Here is a 20,545-nt window from a genome sequence, read left to right as displayed (position 1 = left end):
ACCGATGACATGTTGAGCTGGATGGAACGCTTCTTCTCTTTCCAGGGAGCATACATCCACATAAAAGTTGCATGGTTTAATCCAGTCTATACTATATAATGCATGCTGCCCCGGGTCACAGACGGTGTCCTGAACTGATTCCTGTCGCTGCTCCAGGCTTCTACATTTAAACTCGCCTCCTTTCTGCTTCTCTGCATCCGTCTTAATGACATTAACTATGATAGTAACTAGGGCTGGGCAACGATTAACATGTTTAATCTGATTAATCACATGATTTCCCTGATTAATCACGATTAATCTCATTTGTACGCAGAATCCAAAAATGAATCCAAAAGTAGCGTATAGCTTTTAGCATTTAGCTTTATTTTAAATGTGCTGCCATATGAATGAAAGTGCCATAACATTTGTTGTGCAAACACACTTTTAACATCAGCATCTTTCTGTAGTTTTTATGTAGAAGCCTCGCTCCACTGTCTGTTTCCTTGAATGACTTGCTGCTATCAGTTGTGTGTTTTGCCTTTAAGTGATATTTTAGACTGGAACTACTACGCTGAGAAGACAATTCAACTTGGCAGTGTTTACAGATGACTTTGGTTCTGTCGACTCCGCCGTCTGGAAGAACTTTAACATGAAAACGGCCGAGTAAAAGTTCCGTACCCTTCTCCATGTTTGGTGGATCCGCCGATTACTTTCTTTTCCTGTTCCACAGCAGACAGCAGCAGACTTTTACAAAATAAAAGCCTGTGAGCAACAGACTTTTACAGAATAAAAGCCTGTGAGCAACAGACTTTTACAAAATAAAAGCCTGTGAGCAGCAGACTTTTACAAAATAAAAGCCTGTGAGCGACAGACTTTTACAAAATAAAAGACTGTGAGCAACAGACTTTTACAAAATAAAAGACTGTGAGCAAGAGACTTTTACAAAATAAAAGACTGTGAGCAAGAGACTTTTACAAAATAAAAGACTGTGAGCAACAGACTTTTACAAAATAAAAGCCTGTGAGCAGCAGACTTTTACAAAATAAAAGCCTGTGAGCAATAGACTTTTACAAAATAAAAGACTGTGAGCAAGAGACTTTTACAAAATAAAAGACTGTGAGCAAGAGACTTTTACAAAATAAAAGCCTGTGAGCAACAGACTTTTACAAAATAAAAGCCTGTGAACGACAGACTTTTACAGAATAAAAGCCTGTGAACGACAGACTTTTACAAAATAAAAGCCTGTGAGCAACAGACTTTTACATAATAAAAGCCTGTGAACGACAGACTTTTACAGAATAAAAGCCTGTGAACGACAGACTTTTACAGAATAAAAGCCTGTGAACGACAGACTTTTACAAAATAAAAGCCTGTGAGCAGCAGACTTTTACACAATAAAAGCCTGTGAGCGACAGACTTTTACAAAATAAAAGCCTGTGAGCAACAGACTTTTACACAATAAAAGCCTGTGAGCGACAGACTTTTACAAAATAAAAGCCTGTGAGCGACAGACTTTTACAAATTAAAAGCCTGTGAGCGACAGACTTTTACAAAATAAAAGCCTGTGAGCAACAGACTTTTACAAAATAAAAGCCTGTGAGCAACAGACTTTTACACAATAAAAGCCTGTGAGCGACAGACTTTTACAAAATAAAAGCCTGTGAGCGACAGACTTTTACAAATTAAAAGGCTGTGAGCAACAGACTTTTACAGAATAAAAGCCTGTGAGTGACAGCTGGCCCAGGTTCGAGTCCCGCATCAGACGGCCCTGTGCTGCGTGTCGTTCCCCCTCTCTCTGCCCCCTGCTTCCTGTCTCTGAACTTTCCATTAAAGGCACAAAAGCCCCCAAAAATAATAAAGAAAGAAAGAAAGAAAAATGCGTAAATGCGCGATAAAATATTTATCGGCTTTAAATAATTAACAAGTTAACGCAACAATAACGAGTGAACTCGCCCAGCCTAATAGCAACATATTTAGTAAAAACAATGGGCAAATTGTGGTGTATGTTTTAGATTATGGTTGTGTAGCTGGAATACATGAAAATGTTTTTCCTACTTTATTCACAGAGCTCAGTTTGTTGCTGCTGAGCGAGTAACAGACGTGTGAAGGAAAGGACCTTCTACAGGCTGGTGTAAAACAGGTTGATGCATGAGTGCAAACATGGTGAAGATTAGAATCAGAAGACAAGATGCTATTTTATCCGAAGACTGTTTGAAATATCGGTTTTGGTCTGTTGTTCATTTCAATATTCCAGCGATCGATGAAACAATCTTACGTGTTTCCACTTTTTAAGAAGAAACATCCTCATAAATCCGCCTCTTGAGAAATAATTTCCGGGTTTCGGTGGAAAGCTTTGAGACTTTCCTGAGGAAAGCTTTTCTTTGAAACCACAACAACAAAAATTTCCTGCACCAGCCCGGTTTGGCTGGTAATCACTCGCTTTCCTTCAGTTTAATCTGTGCTCTTTTTTTTCCCATTGGAAAGCAACACAACACGGCATCTGTTTCTGATAGCGGCAGCTAGCAAAGCTCCAACAGCAAATGTTAGAAGGAGACAGATGGAGGAGCAGGGATGAAAGTCATTTACTTTATGTGAAAAGAAAGTATGTCCTCTTTTCATTCAAACTTCTGGTCCTCATCAGGTCTTACAACTCAGTGAATCCAGCCTCAGATGAATCACATCACACTGTGTCGTTATTTACGGAACAAAAACTGAGACAAAACACAGAAAAAACTAAGTGAACCCTTCATGCTTCCACAGCTGCTGCTGATCAAACTTTCCTTCTTCCCACATTCTGCTGTAGATCTGCTGCTGTGTTTGGGATCTTTGTATTTGGGATCACTGTGTTTGGGATCTTTGTATTTGGGATCTTTGTGTTTGGGATCATTGTGTTTGGGATCATTGTGTTTGGGATCTTTGTGATCTTTGTGTTTGTGATCTTTGTGTTTGGGATCTTTGTGATCTTTGTGTTTGGGATCATTGTGTTTGGGATCTTTGTGATCTTTGTGTTTGGGATCATTGTGTTTGGGATCTTTGTGATCTTTGTGTTTGGGATCTTTGTGATCTTTGTGTTTGGGATCTTTGTGATCTTTGTGTTTGGGATCTTTGTGATCTTTGTGTTTGGGATCATTGTGTTTGGGATCACTGTGTTTGGGATCACTGTGTTTGGGATCACTGTGTTTGGGATCATTGTGTTTGGGATCTTTGTGTTTGGGATCTTTGTGTTTGGGATCTTTGTGTTTGGGATCTTTGTGTTTGGGATCATTGTGTTTGGGATCTTTGTGATCTTTGTGTTTGGGATCATTATGTTTGGGATCTTTGTGTTTGGGATCTTTGTGTTTGGGATCATTGTGTTTGGGATCTTTGTGTTTGGGATCTTTGTGTTTGGGATCTTTGTGTTTGGGATCTTTGTGATCTTTGTGTTTGGGATCATTGTGTTTGGGATCTTTGTGATCTTTGTGTTTGGGATCATTGTGTTTGTGATCTTTGTGATCTTTGTGTTTGGGATCATTGTGTTTGGGATCTTTGTGATCTTTGTGTTTGGGATCTTTGTGATCTTTGTGTTTGGGATCATTGTGTTTGGGATCTTTGTGATCTTTGTGTTTGGGATCTTTGTGATCTTTGTGTTTGGGATCATTGTGTTTGGGATCACTGTGTTTGGGATCATTGTGTTTGGGATCTTTGTGTTTGGGATCTTTGTCTTTGGGATCTTTGTCTTTGGGATCTTTGTCTTTGGGATCTTTGTGTTTGGGATCTTTGTGATCTTTGTGTTTGGGATCATTGTGTTTGGGATCTTTGTGTTTGGGATCTTTGTGTTTGGGATCATTGTGTTTGGGATCTTTGTGATCTTTGTGTTTGGGATCATTATGTTTGGGATCTTTGTGTTTGGGATCTTTCTGTTTGGGATCTTTGTGTTTGGGATCTTTGTGATCTTTGTGTTTGGGATCATTGTGTTTGGGATCTTTGTGATCTTTGTGTTTGGGATCATTGTGTTTGGGATCTTTGTGATCTTTGTGTTTGGGATCTTTGTGATCTTTGTGTTTGGGATCATTGTGTTTGGGATCACTGTGTTTGGGATCACTGTGTTTGGGATCTTTGTGTTTGGGATCATTGTGTTTGGGATCTTTGTGATCTTTGTGTTTGGGATCATTATGTTTGGGATCTTTGTGTTTGGGATCTTTCTGTTTGGGATCTTTGTGTTTGGGATCTTTGTGTTTGGGATCACTGTGTTTGGGATCTTTGTGTTTGGGATCTTTCTGTTTGGGATCACTGTGTTTGGGATCACTGTGTTTGGGATCACTGTGTTTGGGATCTTTGTGTTTGGGATCTTTGGGATCTTTGTCTTTGGGATCTTTCTGTTTGGGATCTTTGTGTTTGGGATCTTTGTGTTTGGGATCTTTGTGTTTGGGATCATTGTGTTTTGGATCTTTGGGATCTTTGTGTTTGGGATCATTATGTTTGGGATCTTTGTGTTTGGGATCTTTGTGTTTGGGATCATTGTGTTTGGGATCTTTGTGATCTTTGTGTTTGGGATCATTATGTTTGGGATCTTTGTGTTTGGGATCTTTCTGTTTGGGATCTTTGTGTTTGGGATCTTTGTGTTTGGGATCACTGTGTTTGGGATCACTGTGTTTGGGATCTTTGTGTTTGGGATCTTTGTGATCTTTGTGTTTGGGATCATTATGTTTGGGATCTTTGTGTTTGGGATCATTGTGTTTGGGATCATTGAGTTTGGGATCTTTGTCTTTGGGATCTTTCTGTTTGGGATCTTTGTGTTTGGGATCTTTGTGTTTGGGATCATTGTGTTTTGGATCTTTGGGATCTTTGTGTTTGGGATCATTATGTTTGGGATCTTTGTGTTTGGGATCTTTGTGTTCGGGATCATTGTGATCATTGTGTTTGGGATCTTTGTGTTTGGGATCATTGTGTTTTGGATCTTTGTGATCTTTGTGTTTGGGATCATTGTGTTTGGGATCTTTGTCTTTGTGATCTTTGTGTTTGGGATCATTATGTTTGGGATCTTTGTCTTTGTGATCTTTGTGTTTGGGATCATTATGTTTGGGATCTTTGTGTTTGGGATCATTATGTTTGAGATCTTTGTGTTTGGGATCTTTGTGATCTTTGTGTTTGGGATCATTGTGATCTTTGTGTTTGGGATCATTGTGATCTTTGTGTTTGGGATCATTATGTTTGGGATCTTTGTGTTTGGGATCATTGTGTTTGGGATCTTTGTGTTTGGGATCTTTGTCTTTGGGATCTTTGTGTTTGGGATCTTTGTCTTTGGGATCTGGTGGCAGGAAGACTACCGGACAGACCTGGATCTGGAGGCGGGAAGATCCCTAGTTGCCGAGGGCCGCGGCCCCTGCTCGGCCTCACAAACCGTTCGACTCAGGAGGGAAAGCAGGGCCCGTCTCTTGTTGTATTCGGTCTGAATGGAGACCTGCTGACATATATCGCCGGGCGGTGTAAGGAACACTTCCACGAAGACTTCCCTAATCCGGCAGCTGGGCACAGAGGTCGCCAAGGCAGGTAAAGAGCGTCCTAATGGTCGCGTGCAGGGACGGATGTTCCCAGAGATGCTGATGTAGGAGCTATTTGTAAAGTTATTTTAGTTTTTTGGTTCTAGTTGTAAATTTAATTAGCTAATTATGAGTAACTTCATTTGATTAATTTCAGTGCTTTATTTAGATTAGATTTTTTTGCTAATATTCTTTGTTAGTTATTTGTTTAGAATATTTTGGTAATTGGGTCACACTGGGCACCTGGAGTCCCAGCATGCACCTGGGTGGGCCGATGGTTTGTTACCAGGGAAAAGGAGAGAGCAGCAGGTTTTCTTTGTTCTTTTGTTTGTTTTAGTGTTTTGAAATAAATCATCAGAAAGCTCAAAAATTCAATTTTGGATATTCATCTTCTTTTGCCTGCGTTAAACCACATCCCCCATGATGCATCAGTGGCCTCTTGATTTTGTTTGGTTTAAGTTTAATTTCTGTATGTTTAAAGTTTAACTGTGTATGACCGGTGTCAGAGTTTGGTCCGCATTGCCGGCAGTAAGTCGGACATGTTTCCTGTGAGGGTTGGACTCCGTCAGGGCTGCCCTTTGTCACCGATTCTGTTCATAATTTTTATGGACAGAATTTCTAGGTGCAGCCAGGGCGTTGAGGGGGTCCGGTTTGGCGACCTCAGAATCGGGTCTCCGCTCTTTGCGGACGATGCGGTTCTGTTGGCGTCGTCGGGCCGTGACCTTCAGCTCTCACTGGAGCGGTTCGCAGCCGAGTGTGAAGTGACTGGGATGAGAATCAGCACCTCCAAATCTGAGACCATGGTCCTCGGCCGGAAAAGGGTGGAATGCCCTCTCCGGGTCGGGAATGAGATCCTTCCCCAAGTGGAGGAGTTCAAGTATCTCGGGGTCTTGTTCACGAGTGAGGGACGAATGGAGCAGGAGATTGACAGGCGGATCGGTGCGGCGTCTGCAGTGATGCGGGCTCTGCACCGGCCCGTCGTGGTGAAGAAGGAGCTGAGCCAGAAGGCAAAGCTCTCCATTCACCGGTCAGTCTATGTTCCTACCCTCACCTATGGTCACGAGCTGTGGGTAGTGACCGAGAGAACGAGTTCCTACCCTCACCTATGGTCACGAGCTGTGGGTAGGGACCGAAACAACGAGATCCTACCCTCACCTATGGTCACGAGCTGTGGGTAGGGACCGAAACAACGAGATCCTACCCTCACCTGTGGTCACGAGCTGTGGGTAGGGACCGAAACAACGAGATCCTACCCTCACCTATGGTCACGAGCTGTGGGTAGTGACCGAAACAACGAGATCCTACCCTCACCTATGGTCACGAGCTGTGGGTAGGGACCGAAACAACGAGATCCTACCCTCACCTATGGTCACGAGCTGTGGGTAGGGACCGAAACAACGAGATCCTACCCTCACCTGTGGTCACGAGCTGTGGGTAGTGACCGAAACAACGAGATCCTACCCTCACCTGTGGTCACGAGCTGTGGGTAGGGACCGAAACAACGAGATCCTACCCTCACCTATGGCCACGAGCTGTGGGTAGGGACCGAAACAACGAGATCGCGAATACAAGCGGCCGAAATGAGTTTCCTCCGCAGGGTGTCTGGGCTCTCCCTTAGAGATAGGGTGAGAAGCTCGGTCATCCGGGAGGGGCTCGGAGTAGAACCGCTGCTCCTCCGCATCGAGAGGAGTCAGATGAGGTGGCGCGGGCATCTGGTTAGGATGCCTCCTGGGGCACCTGGTTAGGATGCCTCCTGGGGCACCTGGTTAGGATGCCTCCTGGGGCATCTGGTTAGGACGCCTCCTGGGGCATCTGGTTAGGATGCCTCCTGGGGCATCTGGTTAGGACGCCTCCTGGGGCATCTGGTTAGGATGCCTCCTGGGGCACCTGGTTAGGATGCCTCCTGGGGCATCTGGTTAGGATGCCTCCTGGGGCACCTGGTTAGGATGCCTCCTGGGGCACCTGGTTAGGATGCCTCCTGGGGCACCTGGTTAGGATGCCTCCTGGGGCACCTGGTTAGGATGCCTCCTGGGGCATCTGGTTAGGATGCCTCCTGGGGCACCTGGTTAGGATGCCTCCTGGGGCACCTGGTTAGGATGCCTCCTGGGGCACCTGGTTAGGATGCCTCCTGGGGCATCTGGTTAGGATGCCTCCTGGGGCATCTGGTTAGGATGCCTCCTGGGGCACCTGGTTAGGATGCCTCCTGGGGCATCTGGTTAGGATGCCTCCTGGGGCATCTGGTTAGGATGCCTCCTGGGGCATCTGGTTAGGATGCCTCCTGGGGCACCTGGTTAGGATGCCTCCTGGGGCACCTGGTTAGGATGCCTCCTGGGGCACCTGGTTAGGATGCCTCCTGGGGCATCTGGTTAGGATGCCTCCTGGGGCATCTCTCGGCTGGCCTGGGAACGCCTCGGGGTCCCCCCAGAAGAGCTGGAGGAAGTGGCCGGGGACAGGGATGTCTGGGTCTCTCTGCTGAAGCGTGAAACTTTTAGTCTTAGTTTGAGGTTAAGTGAGGACAGAGCCTGTTTCCTTGTGTTTGCCACCCCCAGCCTGCCCACAATGACTCGGCTGTAAGACTCTCCACTCGTTCAGATGATCTGGCTTCTTATTTCTGAGACACACACAGGTGCAGCTCAATAAACCGAAGAACCAAGAAGTGAGCAGCACCAATCTGCTGAATCCGTCCTGCTGGAACGAAACAAAACTCAAGTTTGTGTTCCATAAAAAGTGAAAGAGAAAACCTCAACAGCTGACAAACAGCTGACAAACAGCTGACTCACAGCTGACTCACAGCGTCAGCAGCAGCCATGTGTGCAGACCGGGGGGCAGAATCGCATGTGGCCGCCACGTGTGACGCTCCAAATACAAGCCAGAGCTTCTAATGTGGAGGCCCGCTGCACAGACTCACCCACATCATCTCACTGAGATACTTGGTGCTGTTAAGAAAAAAGAAAAACTTTCTTTCTGCCATCACAGAAGTGGAAATGAGCTTTGCTCATTGGCACCCTGATCCAAGCCCAGCCCATCCCAGAGCCTGGCTGCTGACAGCAGGCTAACAGGCTAACATCAGGCTAACATTAGGCTAACTAACCCATCCCAGAGCCTGGCTGCTGACAGCAGGCTAACAGGCTAACATCAGGCTAACATTAGGCTAACTAACCCATCCCAGAGCCTGGCTGCAGGGACTGCAGGCTAACAGGCTAACATCAGGCTAACTAACCCATCCCAGAGCCTGGCTGCCGACAGCAGGCTGGATGCTCCTTTGGCTCTTTGCTCCGTTTCTTCCAACAAAGATCTGGTTAGCTCTATCATTAGCTCCATCAGGCTAACATCAGGCTAACTAACCCATCCCAGATGCCTCCGAGCCCAGAGAAGTGGACGCCGCCTCTGGACCAGGTTAACATCAGGCTAACATCAGGCTAACATCAGGTTAACATCAGGCTAACATTAGGCTAACATCAGGCTAACATCAGGTTAACATCAGGCTAACATCAGGCTAACATCAGGCTAACATCAGGCTAACATTAGGCTAACATCAGGCTAACATCAGGCTAACTAACGCATCCCAGATGCCTCCGAGCCCAGAGAACTGGACGCCGCCTCTGGACCAGGTTAACATTAGGCTAACATTAGGCTAACATCAGGCTAACATCAGGTTAACATCAGGCTAACATCAGGCTAACATTAGGCTAACATCAGGCTAACTAACGCATCCCAGATGCCTCCGAGCCCAGAGAAGTGGACGCCGCCTCTGGACCAGGTTAACATTAGGCTAACATTAGGCTAACATCAGGCTAACATCAGGTTAACATCAGGCTAACATCAGGCTAACATTAGGCTAACATCAGGCTAACTAACGCATCCCAGATGCCTCCGAGCCCAGAGAAGTGGACGCCGCCTCTGGACCAGGTTAACATCAGGCTAACATCAGGCTAACATCAGGTTAACATCAGGCTAACATCAGGCTAACATTAGGCTAATATCAGGCTAACATCAGGCTAACATCAGGTTAACATCAGGCTAACATTATGCTAACATCAGGCTAACATCAGGCTAACATCAGGCTAACATCAGGTTAACATCAGGCTAACATCAGGTTAACATTAGGCTAACATCAGGCTAACATCAGGTTAACATCAGGTTAACATCAGGCTAACATCAGGCTAACATCAGGCTAACATCGGATTGACGGATAGCGACGGAGGAGCATACCGAGGCCTTTACACTGAAACTCCTCCAGATTCCCTGAATGCTTTCATGATATATTTAACAGTTGAAAAAGTATTCAGAGTACAACGTGGAAAACATCGAGGATTTAATGAAGGGACAAGGTGTGAAACAGATGCTGTGTAAAAGGTCCTGAAAGTAAGCTCAGGGCTCCTCGTCCTCTTTCTCACTGACGTTCGGCACCAACCAGAAATATCTATGAAATGTGTTCCTGAACCAAACAAAGACCCTCTTCCCTCCCGTTCATCTTGTTGTATTCTTTAAAATGCTGCCGCAGCTGTTCTGGTTTCCCCCCAGCGGGCAGCGCTTTGCTCATCCAAAAACTCGCCACACGTCAGCATTACCTGCCGTTCTTTGCTGGCATTCGAAGGCCAAACTCATAGGATATAAAAGTGATGACCGGTGGATGATCAGGACCCGACGACGTCTGCAACAACCGAATGAAGCTTTACCACTTCCTGTTCAAACACCAGCAGAACCCGTCATTAAAAAGGTCGTGTGTGTTGATTAAACCGGCCTCCCGCTGTGTAATTATTAACAAACGTCTCCATAATCATCACCAGCCGGCTCGTCTGAACAGGCAGGAACTATTGTTCGCTTATTACTGAGACTTCAGGCGAATCAGAAACAGAAACACATCTGCTGTCTGGACACGTCGCTGCATTATTCAGAAACCTTTTACTATGATTTATTCACAGCGTTACTGGAGCACAGCCCAGTTCTGAGGAAAAGGAAAAGAGGGGAAGCGAGGGATGATGGAGACGGACGGAGAAGAAGTGATGGAGACAGCTGCTGGGATCTGCAACATGATGTCTTTACCTTCGTTCAGCTGTAAGTATCTCTATAAGTGGAAGGATAAAGGAGCAGTTCAACATTTTCCACCAAAACAAACCCACACCTGACGTGAACAAAGCATTTTTCTCACCAGTGTTGCCAGGTTGGTGTGTTTGAACCAACTTTAAGACCCTTGAGCAACTGTTCTTTTAAAGAAATGTCATTACTTTCACGGACAGCGCCGTTGGCTCCCTTAAAGGTGGGGTCTGAGATCTTTGAAAAACGGTTCCTGCAAGCTATATTTTTGAAAATACACAACCTTGCCTCTCCCTTCAGCCCACCCCTCGAAACCACGCCTTCAAAACACATTAACGAGTCACGAGTCTGTGAACGCGCAGGGGGGAGGGGGGCTGACGGTTGATTGGGTGTCAGAATCCAATAGAAGAAACTCTCATCATTACTTCTATTGGTCAGACATTTCCTCTTGCTACGCCCTCTACAATGGACTAAAAGATTTAGTTTTTTTTCCAAACATTCTATTTTAGTGGGTGCAATGAGGTCGTGAGGAGGTTTTCAGACAATATGATAAAAAATGCTCCAGAAAACATCTCATACCCCACCTTTAAGTTTCGTTGTCATCTTTTGGAAGGAACCTTGGCGTCTATCCCGGAGAGTAACTTTAGGTTTGATGAACAGAACAAGCTTCTTCCAACTCAGACTGTTGGCAAAAGCGAAAGCTCATCTCCCAGGAAATGTCCTCGAAAGATTAATTCACACTTTTATTAGGTCACCTTTAGATTATTGTACTTCCTTGTTTGTTGGGCTGGACCGGACAGCATGGTGCCGTTTGCAGGTCGTTCAAAATGCTGCCGCCTGTTCATGTTAGGATTCAGTTTAAGGTTTTATTAAATGATTTTAAATGTGTAAAAGGTTCTGCACCACCTCATTTATCAGAACTTCTACAGCTGCACAATTCTGGGCCGCAGCAGCAGGCCGCAGCAGCAGGCCGCAGCCGCAGGCCGCAGCAGCAGCAGGCCGCAGCAGCAGGCCGCAGCCGCAGGCCGCACCAGCAGCAGGCCGCAGCAGCAGGCCGCAGCAGCAGCAGGCCGCAGCAGCAGCAGGCCGCAGCAGCAGGCCGCAGCCGCAGGCCGCAGCAGCAGCAGGCCGCAGCAGCAGGCCGCAGCCGCAGGCCGCACCAGCAGCAGGCCGCAGCCGCAGGCCGCAGCAGCAGGCCGCAGCAGCAGGCCGCAGCAGGCCGCAGCCGCAGCAGGCCGCAGCCGCAGCAGGCCGCAGCAGCAGCAGGCCGCAGCCGCAGCAGGCCGCAGCCGCAGGCCGCAGCCGCAGCAGGCCGCAGCAGCAGCAGGCCGCAGCCGCAGCAGGCCGCAGCAGCAGCAGGCCGCAGCCGCAGCAGGCCGCAGCCGCAGCAGGCCGCAGCCGCAGGCCGCAGCAGCAGGCCGCAGCCGCAGGCCGCAGCAGCAGGCCGCAGCCGCAGCAGGCCGCAGCAGCAGGCCGCAGCAGCAGCAGGCCGCAGCCGCAGGCCGCAGCAGCAGGCCGCAGCAGCAGCAGGCCGCAGCAGCAGCAGGCCGCAGCAGCAGCAGGCCGCAGCAGCAGGCCGCAGCAGCAGGCCGCAGCAGCAGCAGGCCGCAGCCGCAGGCCGCAGCAGCAGGCCGCAGCAGCAGGCCGCAGCAGCAGCAGGCCGCAGGCCGCAGCCGCAGCAGGCCGCAGCAGCAGGCCGCAGCCGCAGCAGGCCGCAGCAGGCCGCAGCAGCAGGCCGCAGCAGCAGCAGGCCGCAGCCGCAGCAGGCCGCAGCCGCAGCAGGCCGCAGCCGCAGCAGGCCGCAGCAGCAGGCCGCAGCAGCAGCAGGCCGCAGCAGCAGCAGCAGCCGGCCGCAGCACGCAGCAGCAGGCAGCAGCAGCCGCAGGCCGCAGCAGCAGGCCGCAGCAGCAGCAGGCAGCAGCAGCCGGCCGCAGCAGCAGGCCGCAGCAGCAGGCCGCAGCAGCAGGCCGCAGCAGCAGGCCGCAGCAGCAGCAGGCCCCAGCAGCAGCAGGCCGCAGCAGCAACAGGCAGCAGCAGCCGCAGGCCGCAGCAGCAGGCAGCAGCAGCAGGCCGCAGCAGCAGCAGGCAGCAGCAGCAGCAGGCAGCAGCAGCAGGCCGCAGCAGCAGGCCGCAGCAGCAGCAGGCAGCAGCAGCCGGCCGCAGCACGCAGCAGCAGCCGCAGGCCGCAGCAGCAGGCAGCAGCAGCCGCAGGCCGCAGCAGCAGGCAGCAGCAGCAGGCCGCAGCAGCAGCAGGCAGCAGCAGCAGCAGGCAGCAGCAGCAGGCCGCAGCAGCAGGCCGCAGCAGCAGCAGGCAGCAGCAGCAGGCAGCAGCAGCAGCAGCAGCAGCAGGCCGCAGCAGCAGGCCGCAGCAGCAGCAGGCAGCAGCAGCAGGCAGCAGCAGCAGCAGCAGCAGCAGGCCGCAGCAGCAGGCCGCAGCAGCAGCAGCAGCAGCAGCAGCAGCAGCAGCAGCAGCAGCCGCAGGCCGCAGCAGCAGGCAGCAGCAGCAGGCCGCAGCACCCGGTGGTTACCTTGGTGATGTCCTGCCCGTCCACGCGGATGCAGCCGCTCTGAGGATCGTAGAATCTGAACAGCAGACGCAGGACGGAGCTTTTCCCCGATCCGGACGGACCGACCTGCAAACACCAACTTTCACTTAGTGGCAACAGTTCTGCTGGTGAATATCAATCCTCCAAATGTTTTAAGGACACACTGCACACCATGCTGAGATATGCCAAGTTTTCAGCTAACAGCTCTTTGGGAATCACCTTGTTGCTGCAGAAATCCTGTTTTCTGTCTGTCAGACTGTGTTATCTTTGCTGTTTTTCACACATGCAGCTAAAGAAATGGGAACAAATCTTAATTCCAGCCTAAAACCCACAAAGAGCTTCTAGCTTATTCATTTCTGGTGGCATAAAACACTTTAATCATTTCATTTATATTAACTGTTCCATTATTAGTCATTAGATTATATCTTATATTCCTTTTTTAAGCTTTAAATTGAATCTTATTTACTTTTTCTTGATGTTGAATAACATATAATTCTTATTATTGTCTGTTTTTTTTCCTACTTTTCTACTTTTAGACGTGATAACATTCATTATTTTGGGATTAGGATTGTTTTTAAAACTGAATTTCTTATATTAATTTGACTCTTTTGGTAACTGAAAGCAGTTTTAAACGTAAATGTACAAAAAAGTTGAAACTATGAAGCTGTTTTTCACAGATGCAGCTAAAGAAATGGGAACAAATGATGTGTCTCTGTGACAGGCTGCTGGGAACAAAGTGCCCAAAGATCCAGGATCAGGAGTTTTGCATCTGTAAGGGATCCCTGCCTCTCCTCTCCTGCTTTCCTGCAGCTCACCACCGCCTCAGTTAGGAGGAAACTAACAAATCAGACCAAGTTGGTTAACACAAGGGAGGCTCCGAGGTGGAAATGTTTTTTAACTGCTCCTTCACTGATGTTAAACCGCATCAAAAATACAATCTGCATAGATTTAAATGGATAAACAAAGTGCAAACACGGAGATTTTAATAATGAGAATGGTAAAAAATGGAGAAATTAAAACCAGGGCTGGGCAACGATTAAAATGTTTAATCTAATTAATCACATGATTTCCCTGATTAATCACGATTAATCGCACTTGTACGCAGAATCCCAAAATGAATCCAAAAGTAGTGTATAGCGACAGACTTTTACAAAATAAAAGCCTGTGAGCGACAGACTTTTACAAAATAAAAGCCACTGAGCAACAGACTTTTACAAAATAAAAGCCTGTGAGCGACAGACTTTTACAAAATAAAAGCCTGTGAGCGACAGACTTTTACAAAATAAAAGCCTCTGAGCAACAGACTTTTACAAAATAAAAGCCACTGAGCAACAGACTTTTACAAAATAAAAGCCTGTGAGCAACAGGCTTTTACAAAATAAAAGCCTGTGAGCGACAGACTTTTACAAAATAAAAGCCACTGAGCAACAGACTTTTACAAAATAAAAGCCTGTGAGCGACAGACTTTTACAAAATAAAAGCCTGTGAGCGACAGACTTTTACAAAATAAAAGCCTCTGAGCAACAGACTTTTACAAAATAAAAGCCACTGAGCAACAGACTTTTACAAAATAAAAGCCTGTGAGCAACAGGCTTTTACAAAATAAAAGCCACTGAGCAACAGACTTTTACAAAATAAAAGCCTGTGAGCGACAGACTTTTACAAAATAAAAGCCTCTGAGCAACAGACTTTTACAAAATAAAAGCCTGTGAGCAACAGACTTTTACAAAATAAAAGCCTGTGAGCGACAGACTTTTACAAAATAAAAGCCTCTGAGCAACAGACTTTTACAAAATAAAAGCCTGTGAGCAACAGACTTTTACAAAATAAAAGCCTCTGAGCAACAGACTTTTACAAAATAAAAGCCTGTGAGCAACAGACTTTTACAAAATAAAAGCCTGTGAGCGACAGACTTTTACAAAATAAAAGCCTGTGAGCGACAGACTTTTACAATTATAAAATAAATTTAAAAAATTTAAATACATTTTTTTTTAAACTATATTAATGCCCGATAAAATATACAATATACACAATAATAACGAGTTAACTCGCCCAGCCCTAATTAAAACAAAATCTGTCAATATGAGAAGTTATTTGTGATGGAGGCCCATCGGATATCGGACTTTACGGACAGCAGGGAGGCAAGATGTGGTGCTCAGAGGAAAACTTACCAAAGCAACAGTCTGTCCCGCCTTCACCGTGAACGTCACATCCCGGAGAACCTCAGTGCTGCACAGGATCAGAATGAAGTTCATTCAGTCCCAGCTCAACACAGACAGACATGAGATCAGGCAGCAGAACATGGGCGGAAAATAGTTTGGGTCAAAGAGGATCAGCGGGAAGTGACTAATGTTCATTCTTCTGCAACATAAATCCACTCTGGACCTCCTGCCCTCTGCATGTGTGCTTCCTGCTAAAGCAGCAGAAATATTTATATATCCTCCGTGTGATGGAGAGCAGATACGCTGCAGGTGGAGCTGGAACACGTAGAATAAATGTTCTGCACAAACCAGTCAGATTAAAGCATCCGTCTGCCTCAAAATCTGAACAACCACAACTAGGGATGGGAATCGAGAACCGGTTCCCAGTGCTTCAGTTCCTTGGAATCGTTTTGGCGATTTTGCAAACGATTCCCTTATCGATTCCAGTGGGCGCGAATGACGTCACCACGCAGCGTTGCGTGGCGAGTCCAGCGCAGCCAGCAGCCAACAGTAAACATGGCGCCCAAGCGGTACAAACGCTCCAAAGTTTGGTTCCACATCCCTAAAAAAGACGACAACAGGGCAACTTGCAAAGTGAATATTTCACCAAAGGGAGGAAATGCTACCAACAAGCAATAACTATGAATGAATGTCGCGTTTTCGATCCGCTCCGGACTAACGTTGGTGAATCTGAACCCAGCAACGTTAGCAACGTTAGCATGTCCTCGGCTAACCCTGCAGGTCACTAACTAACAAACAATCACTGCCTATCATGTTAGCGCCATTTGCCTGATTGTAAAAGCTGCTGTTAGTAACGGTTAAGGTTAAATGAATGCCTTCTCAGGCATTACATTTAGATGAAATCATGAGAGACAGAGCCTGACTGGCTCAGAGCCAGAGGCTGGTGGTACTACCCCCAGTTCACCTCTACCTCCAGCTTCTCCATTCACCAGAGCAGGAAGAGTTAAATTACCCAGGCCAGGATAGACCAATGTGGACCTCACCGCTGTTGGGTTTGTGAGGTCATGACTCGTGTTACTTCTAAACTAAACAAAGTTGATGCTAATCGACCGGTTTGTTGTCCTTTTTCTCCAAATGAGAATCGATAAGGGAACCGACAAAGAACCGAATCGTTAAGCAGAATCGAAAATGGAATTGGAATCGTAAGAATCTCATCAGTTCCCATCCCTAGCCACAACAGACTTTTAGCAGTAAAACAAGCTGGTCTTCATGAAGAATGCGCGTTCACACACAGAGATCTTTTCTTGGCTACACACCCGGGAACGTAGCTGAAACAGACTCCGTCAAACTCCACCTGGCCTGCTGTGAGCTGCAAGTCCTGCGCGTCTTCAGCATCTTCCACCTGTGATGAAGAGGAGGAAACCGGGAGATTTAGTTACCCAGGAGGGGAAACCACATCATGCTGGAATCATCCAAAACAGGAGCAGAACAACTGGTAAATGCCCACTTTGGTCATATTCAGGTTACATCAGGGTAGGGCTGTCGCGGTGAGGGAATTCCCACCGCGGTGACTCATAGCCGCTCAACAGCGCGGTGATATCGCATTTTTGTTCATTAGGCTACTTTCCACGACAATGTTAGATGAAAATCGAGCGCATAATCCATCTTTTTTCCCCAGCGATTCTGACATTTCACTTTGCTTTGCCTGTCATTTACTCGCTCACAGACCAACATAGCGGAGATCAAGCAGCGCATGCCCCAGTTCTGTTGCCAGTGCCACATGGCAAATATCAACATTGTTGCAGACCTGCGCACGTTTCTTTTAGTAATGACGGAGAAAAACGAAGCAGATCAGCGCAGCAGTTGAGCTCACGTGTCCGGGATACAGTTTTTTTTAACAGACTGCCGCCGTCCAACCAACCCCGGCACATTTTTTAAACTTTTTTTTAATTTTTTTTTTTATTTAATAGTTTCACACAGTTTTGTTGAAATGATCAGGTATTTCCCAACAGCAAATGTGCACACCAAGCTGTGGTTCTGCGGAAGCTAGTTTATTGTTGATATTAGACGGTCGCATTTACAACGTTAAACATGGATAATAAGGGAAGATTCGAAGCCATAAAGTGTCTGGACTAGGCAGAGGAGTAAAGCCGAGATAAAGGTAGGCCACTGCATTTTATTTTAACTTCTATTGCTACGACACTGAGTATTCTTGTAATATCAGCTGCTGAGGGAGAATGAGACCACAACGACTAGCATGCAGACGTGTGTGCGTGTGCGTGTGCGTGTGCGGTGCCTATATGCAAAGATGGCGACAGAAACGCGGCACCTCGCTGTGTTAATGTGTTTCTCCTGCCTTGAGGGGAATATACAATGCATCATTATTACTGTGCTGGCTTTAAAAAGTATCAGTTCTGTCAGTCGCTTTGTATCTACTGTGCAGTCTTAAAAACTCGTTTTAGTTTCTCGAGTTGTTCTGCGCGTGCAAGGGGGCGTGCGGTGGGCGGTGGCCTGGACACGCACCGCAGAGGTCCTCTCAGCACCGCGGTGATTGCATTTTGCGGTTATCGCGACAGCCCTACATCAGGGGAGATAATCCGACCCATCGATCCGACCATGTTCAGTCAGACTGAAACAGGAATTATTTCCCCTTAAAGTCAGAAAGCTGGGTGTCAACTTTGATTCAGACTTCATCTGCCACCCACACATAAAGAAGTTGTCCAATCCTGCTTTCTTTAATTCAGAACAATCTCCAAAATAACCCCCCCCCCCCAGAGTTTCAGTTATTATGTCCCACTCCTCTCTGGTATCAGCCCAAAATCCCTCTGCTGCTTCCAACTGGTCCAGAACACACCAGCCCAGTCCGACTGCTTTTCTGACGGTTTTTTGGAATTATTTTAAGATTTTACGGATAACTTTTAAAGGTCCAATGGGCGGGGCCTTCCTGGCACCTCCAAAGTCGAGACTAAAATCTGGAGGTGACCGAGCCTTTGCCATCAGAACCTCAGAACCCCTCGACTTTGGAGCGACCCGCCCGAGGAAATAAGACTCTGAGAATCAGTGACGTCTTAAAACCGATTGTTAGAGATTGGCGTTCATGCGATGCTGTCCTTTATTCATTTGGATTGTTTTTGACATGTTAAACTCTTCCTCCCTGTTTGTTTCTGCTCTTTGATCCTTGTTTTGTCCTTAACGTGCATCCAGTCAGAGACTCGATCGGCAGAGTCAGGCGACTGCTTAAACTCAACCACAACTTAAAATGTTGTGCCTGACATCATTTTATCCGTCTGCTTTGAAATGAAAACACTTGTACAAGTCACATCGTTGTTATACGGAATATAATAAATCAGCTGGGAAGGGTTTGCAGCCATGTGAATAAGTGACAGTATCATCAGCGTACAGTCGGATCCACGTCATTTAAATCAATGAAAGACGTCCCAGTGCAGCGTTTTGGAGCATGCAGCATGTGTTATTCCATATTCTGACTGTGGACTTTGGTGCTTTGGATGCTTTTATAAATCAGCAGCTATAATAATAATATTAATAATAATATATTTTATTTATAAAGCACTTTACATCTACTTAATGAACTCAGAGAGCTTGTTTGGGACTGCGGGAGGGAAATTTCAGGACTCTGATCGTCTATCATTCCCTCCTCACTTTTCCTCCTCTCGTACATGTTCCCTCTCCTCTCTTGGAACATTCCTTCCTCTTCTCTTCCATCTTCCCCCTTCAGATTGATAGCAGCTTGACATTTCACCAGCTCCGCACCCCGTCTCTCTTCACCCTCCTCCAACAGCGAGCGACTCCCCTCGCCTGCAGCTTCCCAAGCCGCAGAAAAGGCCCGCTGTGTTTTTAAGGTGCTTGGGGGCTTTTGTCCACATTCATGTGGCTGTTTACCATATCAAGGGCCTGTGAATGTAGGAGCCTTCAGTGAGGCAGCCGGAGGACGCCTTTTCCCACCAAAACACAAACAGAAGCACACACAGACGTACAGGCAGACGGGGTCGTGGTGTTCAGCACAAATATACACAGAGTCCCACACAGAGACTTGTTGACCTGCTAATCCGCCGACATCTGACTGTGTGAACCTCGTTCTGAGCAGGAAGCAGAGCAGCGCTGACCTCTAATCTGTGTATTTCATTTCTATTTCTATACAACAACGACACCTGCCGTCGGCCCTGCTTCTGCTGAGCATGAGAACGGAGTAGCTTATTTATCCTGCAGCTCTGTGGCCGAATAAAATGTTGTTTTAGGATTAAATATCAAACTCAAATATGATTCAACTGGATTTAAGAATTAGAACAAGTGTCTCAAAAATTCATATTCATCCAAACTTAAGCCTAAACTTTACTTTATCCAAAGTTATTTTTACTAACTAGTAACAGCGCCATTTAATCTTTAGCTCAACTCTGTCCAGTCTTTCCTGGAACTGAATTACATCTGAAAACTCAGGTTTTTCTTCCATTGTGAGCCCTTAAAACAGCACGAGCACCATCCCCACACGACTTAAAAGCCACCAGCAGGTTCAAAACCTCCAGTTTGGGTTTCCCAGAGAATAAATGTAAATGTACTTTATTTAAAAATTGGTTTAAAACCAATTTATCCAACAGCAGCCAATCAGGTTCCACTCCATTGGACGGATCAGCCATGTCCACCAACACGTGATGCTGCTTCGGGGAGTGAGTTTACTTTATTTGCCATTTGTGTTAGTAAAATTGAGTAATAGATATTACTAATATCTATTGAGCTGATCTTTCCAATGGAGCGTAACTTGATTTGCTGCCGTTGGATGAATTGAGACGGATCTATTGCTTCTCCCTGTTTACCCGGATGTTGAGTCTGGTTCTTTTTCCACTGAATTTTTTTAAGTTCAATTTTTTTACACTGATTTTTGTTTTTAGAAAAAGATTTTTTTTTTTTTTACACAGTTGGTTTTTCAAATTCAAAGTCTGATTTTGATGCTGTAAAAATTCAATATTAGAAATTTGTATTCAAACTGATGGCACAGAAAAACTTCCATATACAGCCCTTTACAGACGATCCTTACGGTGTGCCAAAGTGCTTTACAGCAGGTAATAAATAAAGAGAAGAAGAAGTAAAAACAAATAAAAACAATAAAAGAACAGTGAAAGTAACAAACTCGAATAAGATAAAATAAGATAAAAGTGTCATCATGCTACTGGGTATTAAAGCCATCCTAAATAAGCAGGTTTTTAGCCCAGATGTGAAGAGGCCCAGGTCAGAAATAAGACGCAGCTGGACGGGGGGCTTATTCCAGAGCCTGGGGGCAGCTTTGGGA

General features: G+C 46.6%; 1 protein-coding gene across 1 annotated transcript in view; it reads right to left on the bottom strand.

The window, feature by feature from the left end:
• The window catches only part of abcb6b (ATP binding cassette subfamily B member 6 (LAN blood group) b), a 95,821-nt gene that overhangs the window by 48,427 nt on the left and 26,849 nt on the right, over positions 1–20,545 (bottom strand). Inside the window, exons 12-14 of the mRNA XM_075478603.1 lie at positions 16,560–16,645; positions 15,253–15,310; positions 13,064–13,168 (exon numbers count right to left, since the gene is read on the bottom strand). Of these exons, the coding sequence (XP_075334718.1) occupies positions 13,064–13,168; positions 15,253–15,310; positions 16,560–16,645 (249 nt within the window). The remainder of the gene's footprint in view (positions 1–13,063; positions 13,169–15,252; positions 15,311–16,559; positions 16,646–20,545) is intronic.

This window comes from Odontesthes bonariensis, chromosome 12 (assembly GCF_027942865.1).
Source record: "Odontesthes bonariensis isolate fOdoBon6 chromosome 12, fOdoBon6.hap1, whole genome shotgun sequence".
Taxonomy (NCBI): Eukaryota; Metazoa; Chordata; class Actinopteri; order Atheriniformes; family Atherinopsidae; genus Odontesthes; species Odontesthes bonariensis.
Note: the sequence above shows the minus strand (reverse complement) of the source record. Positions and strands in the feature narration are given on the sequence as shown.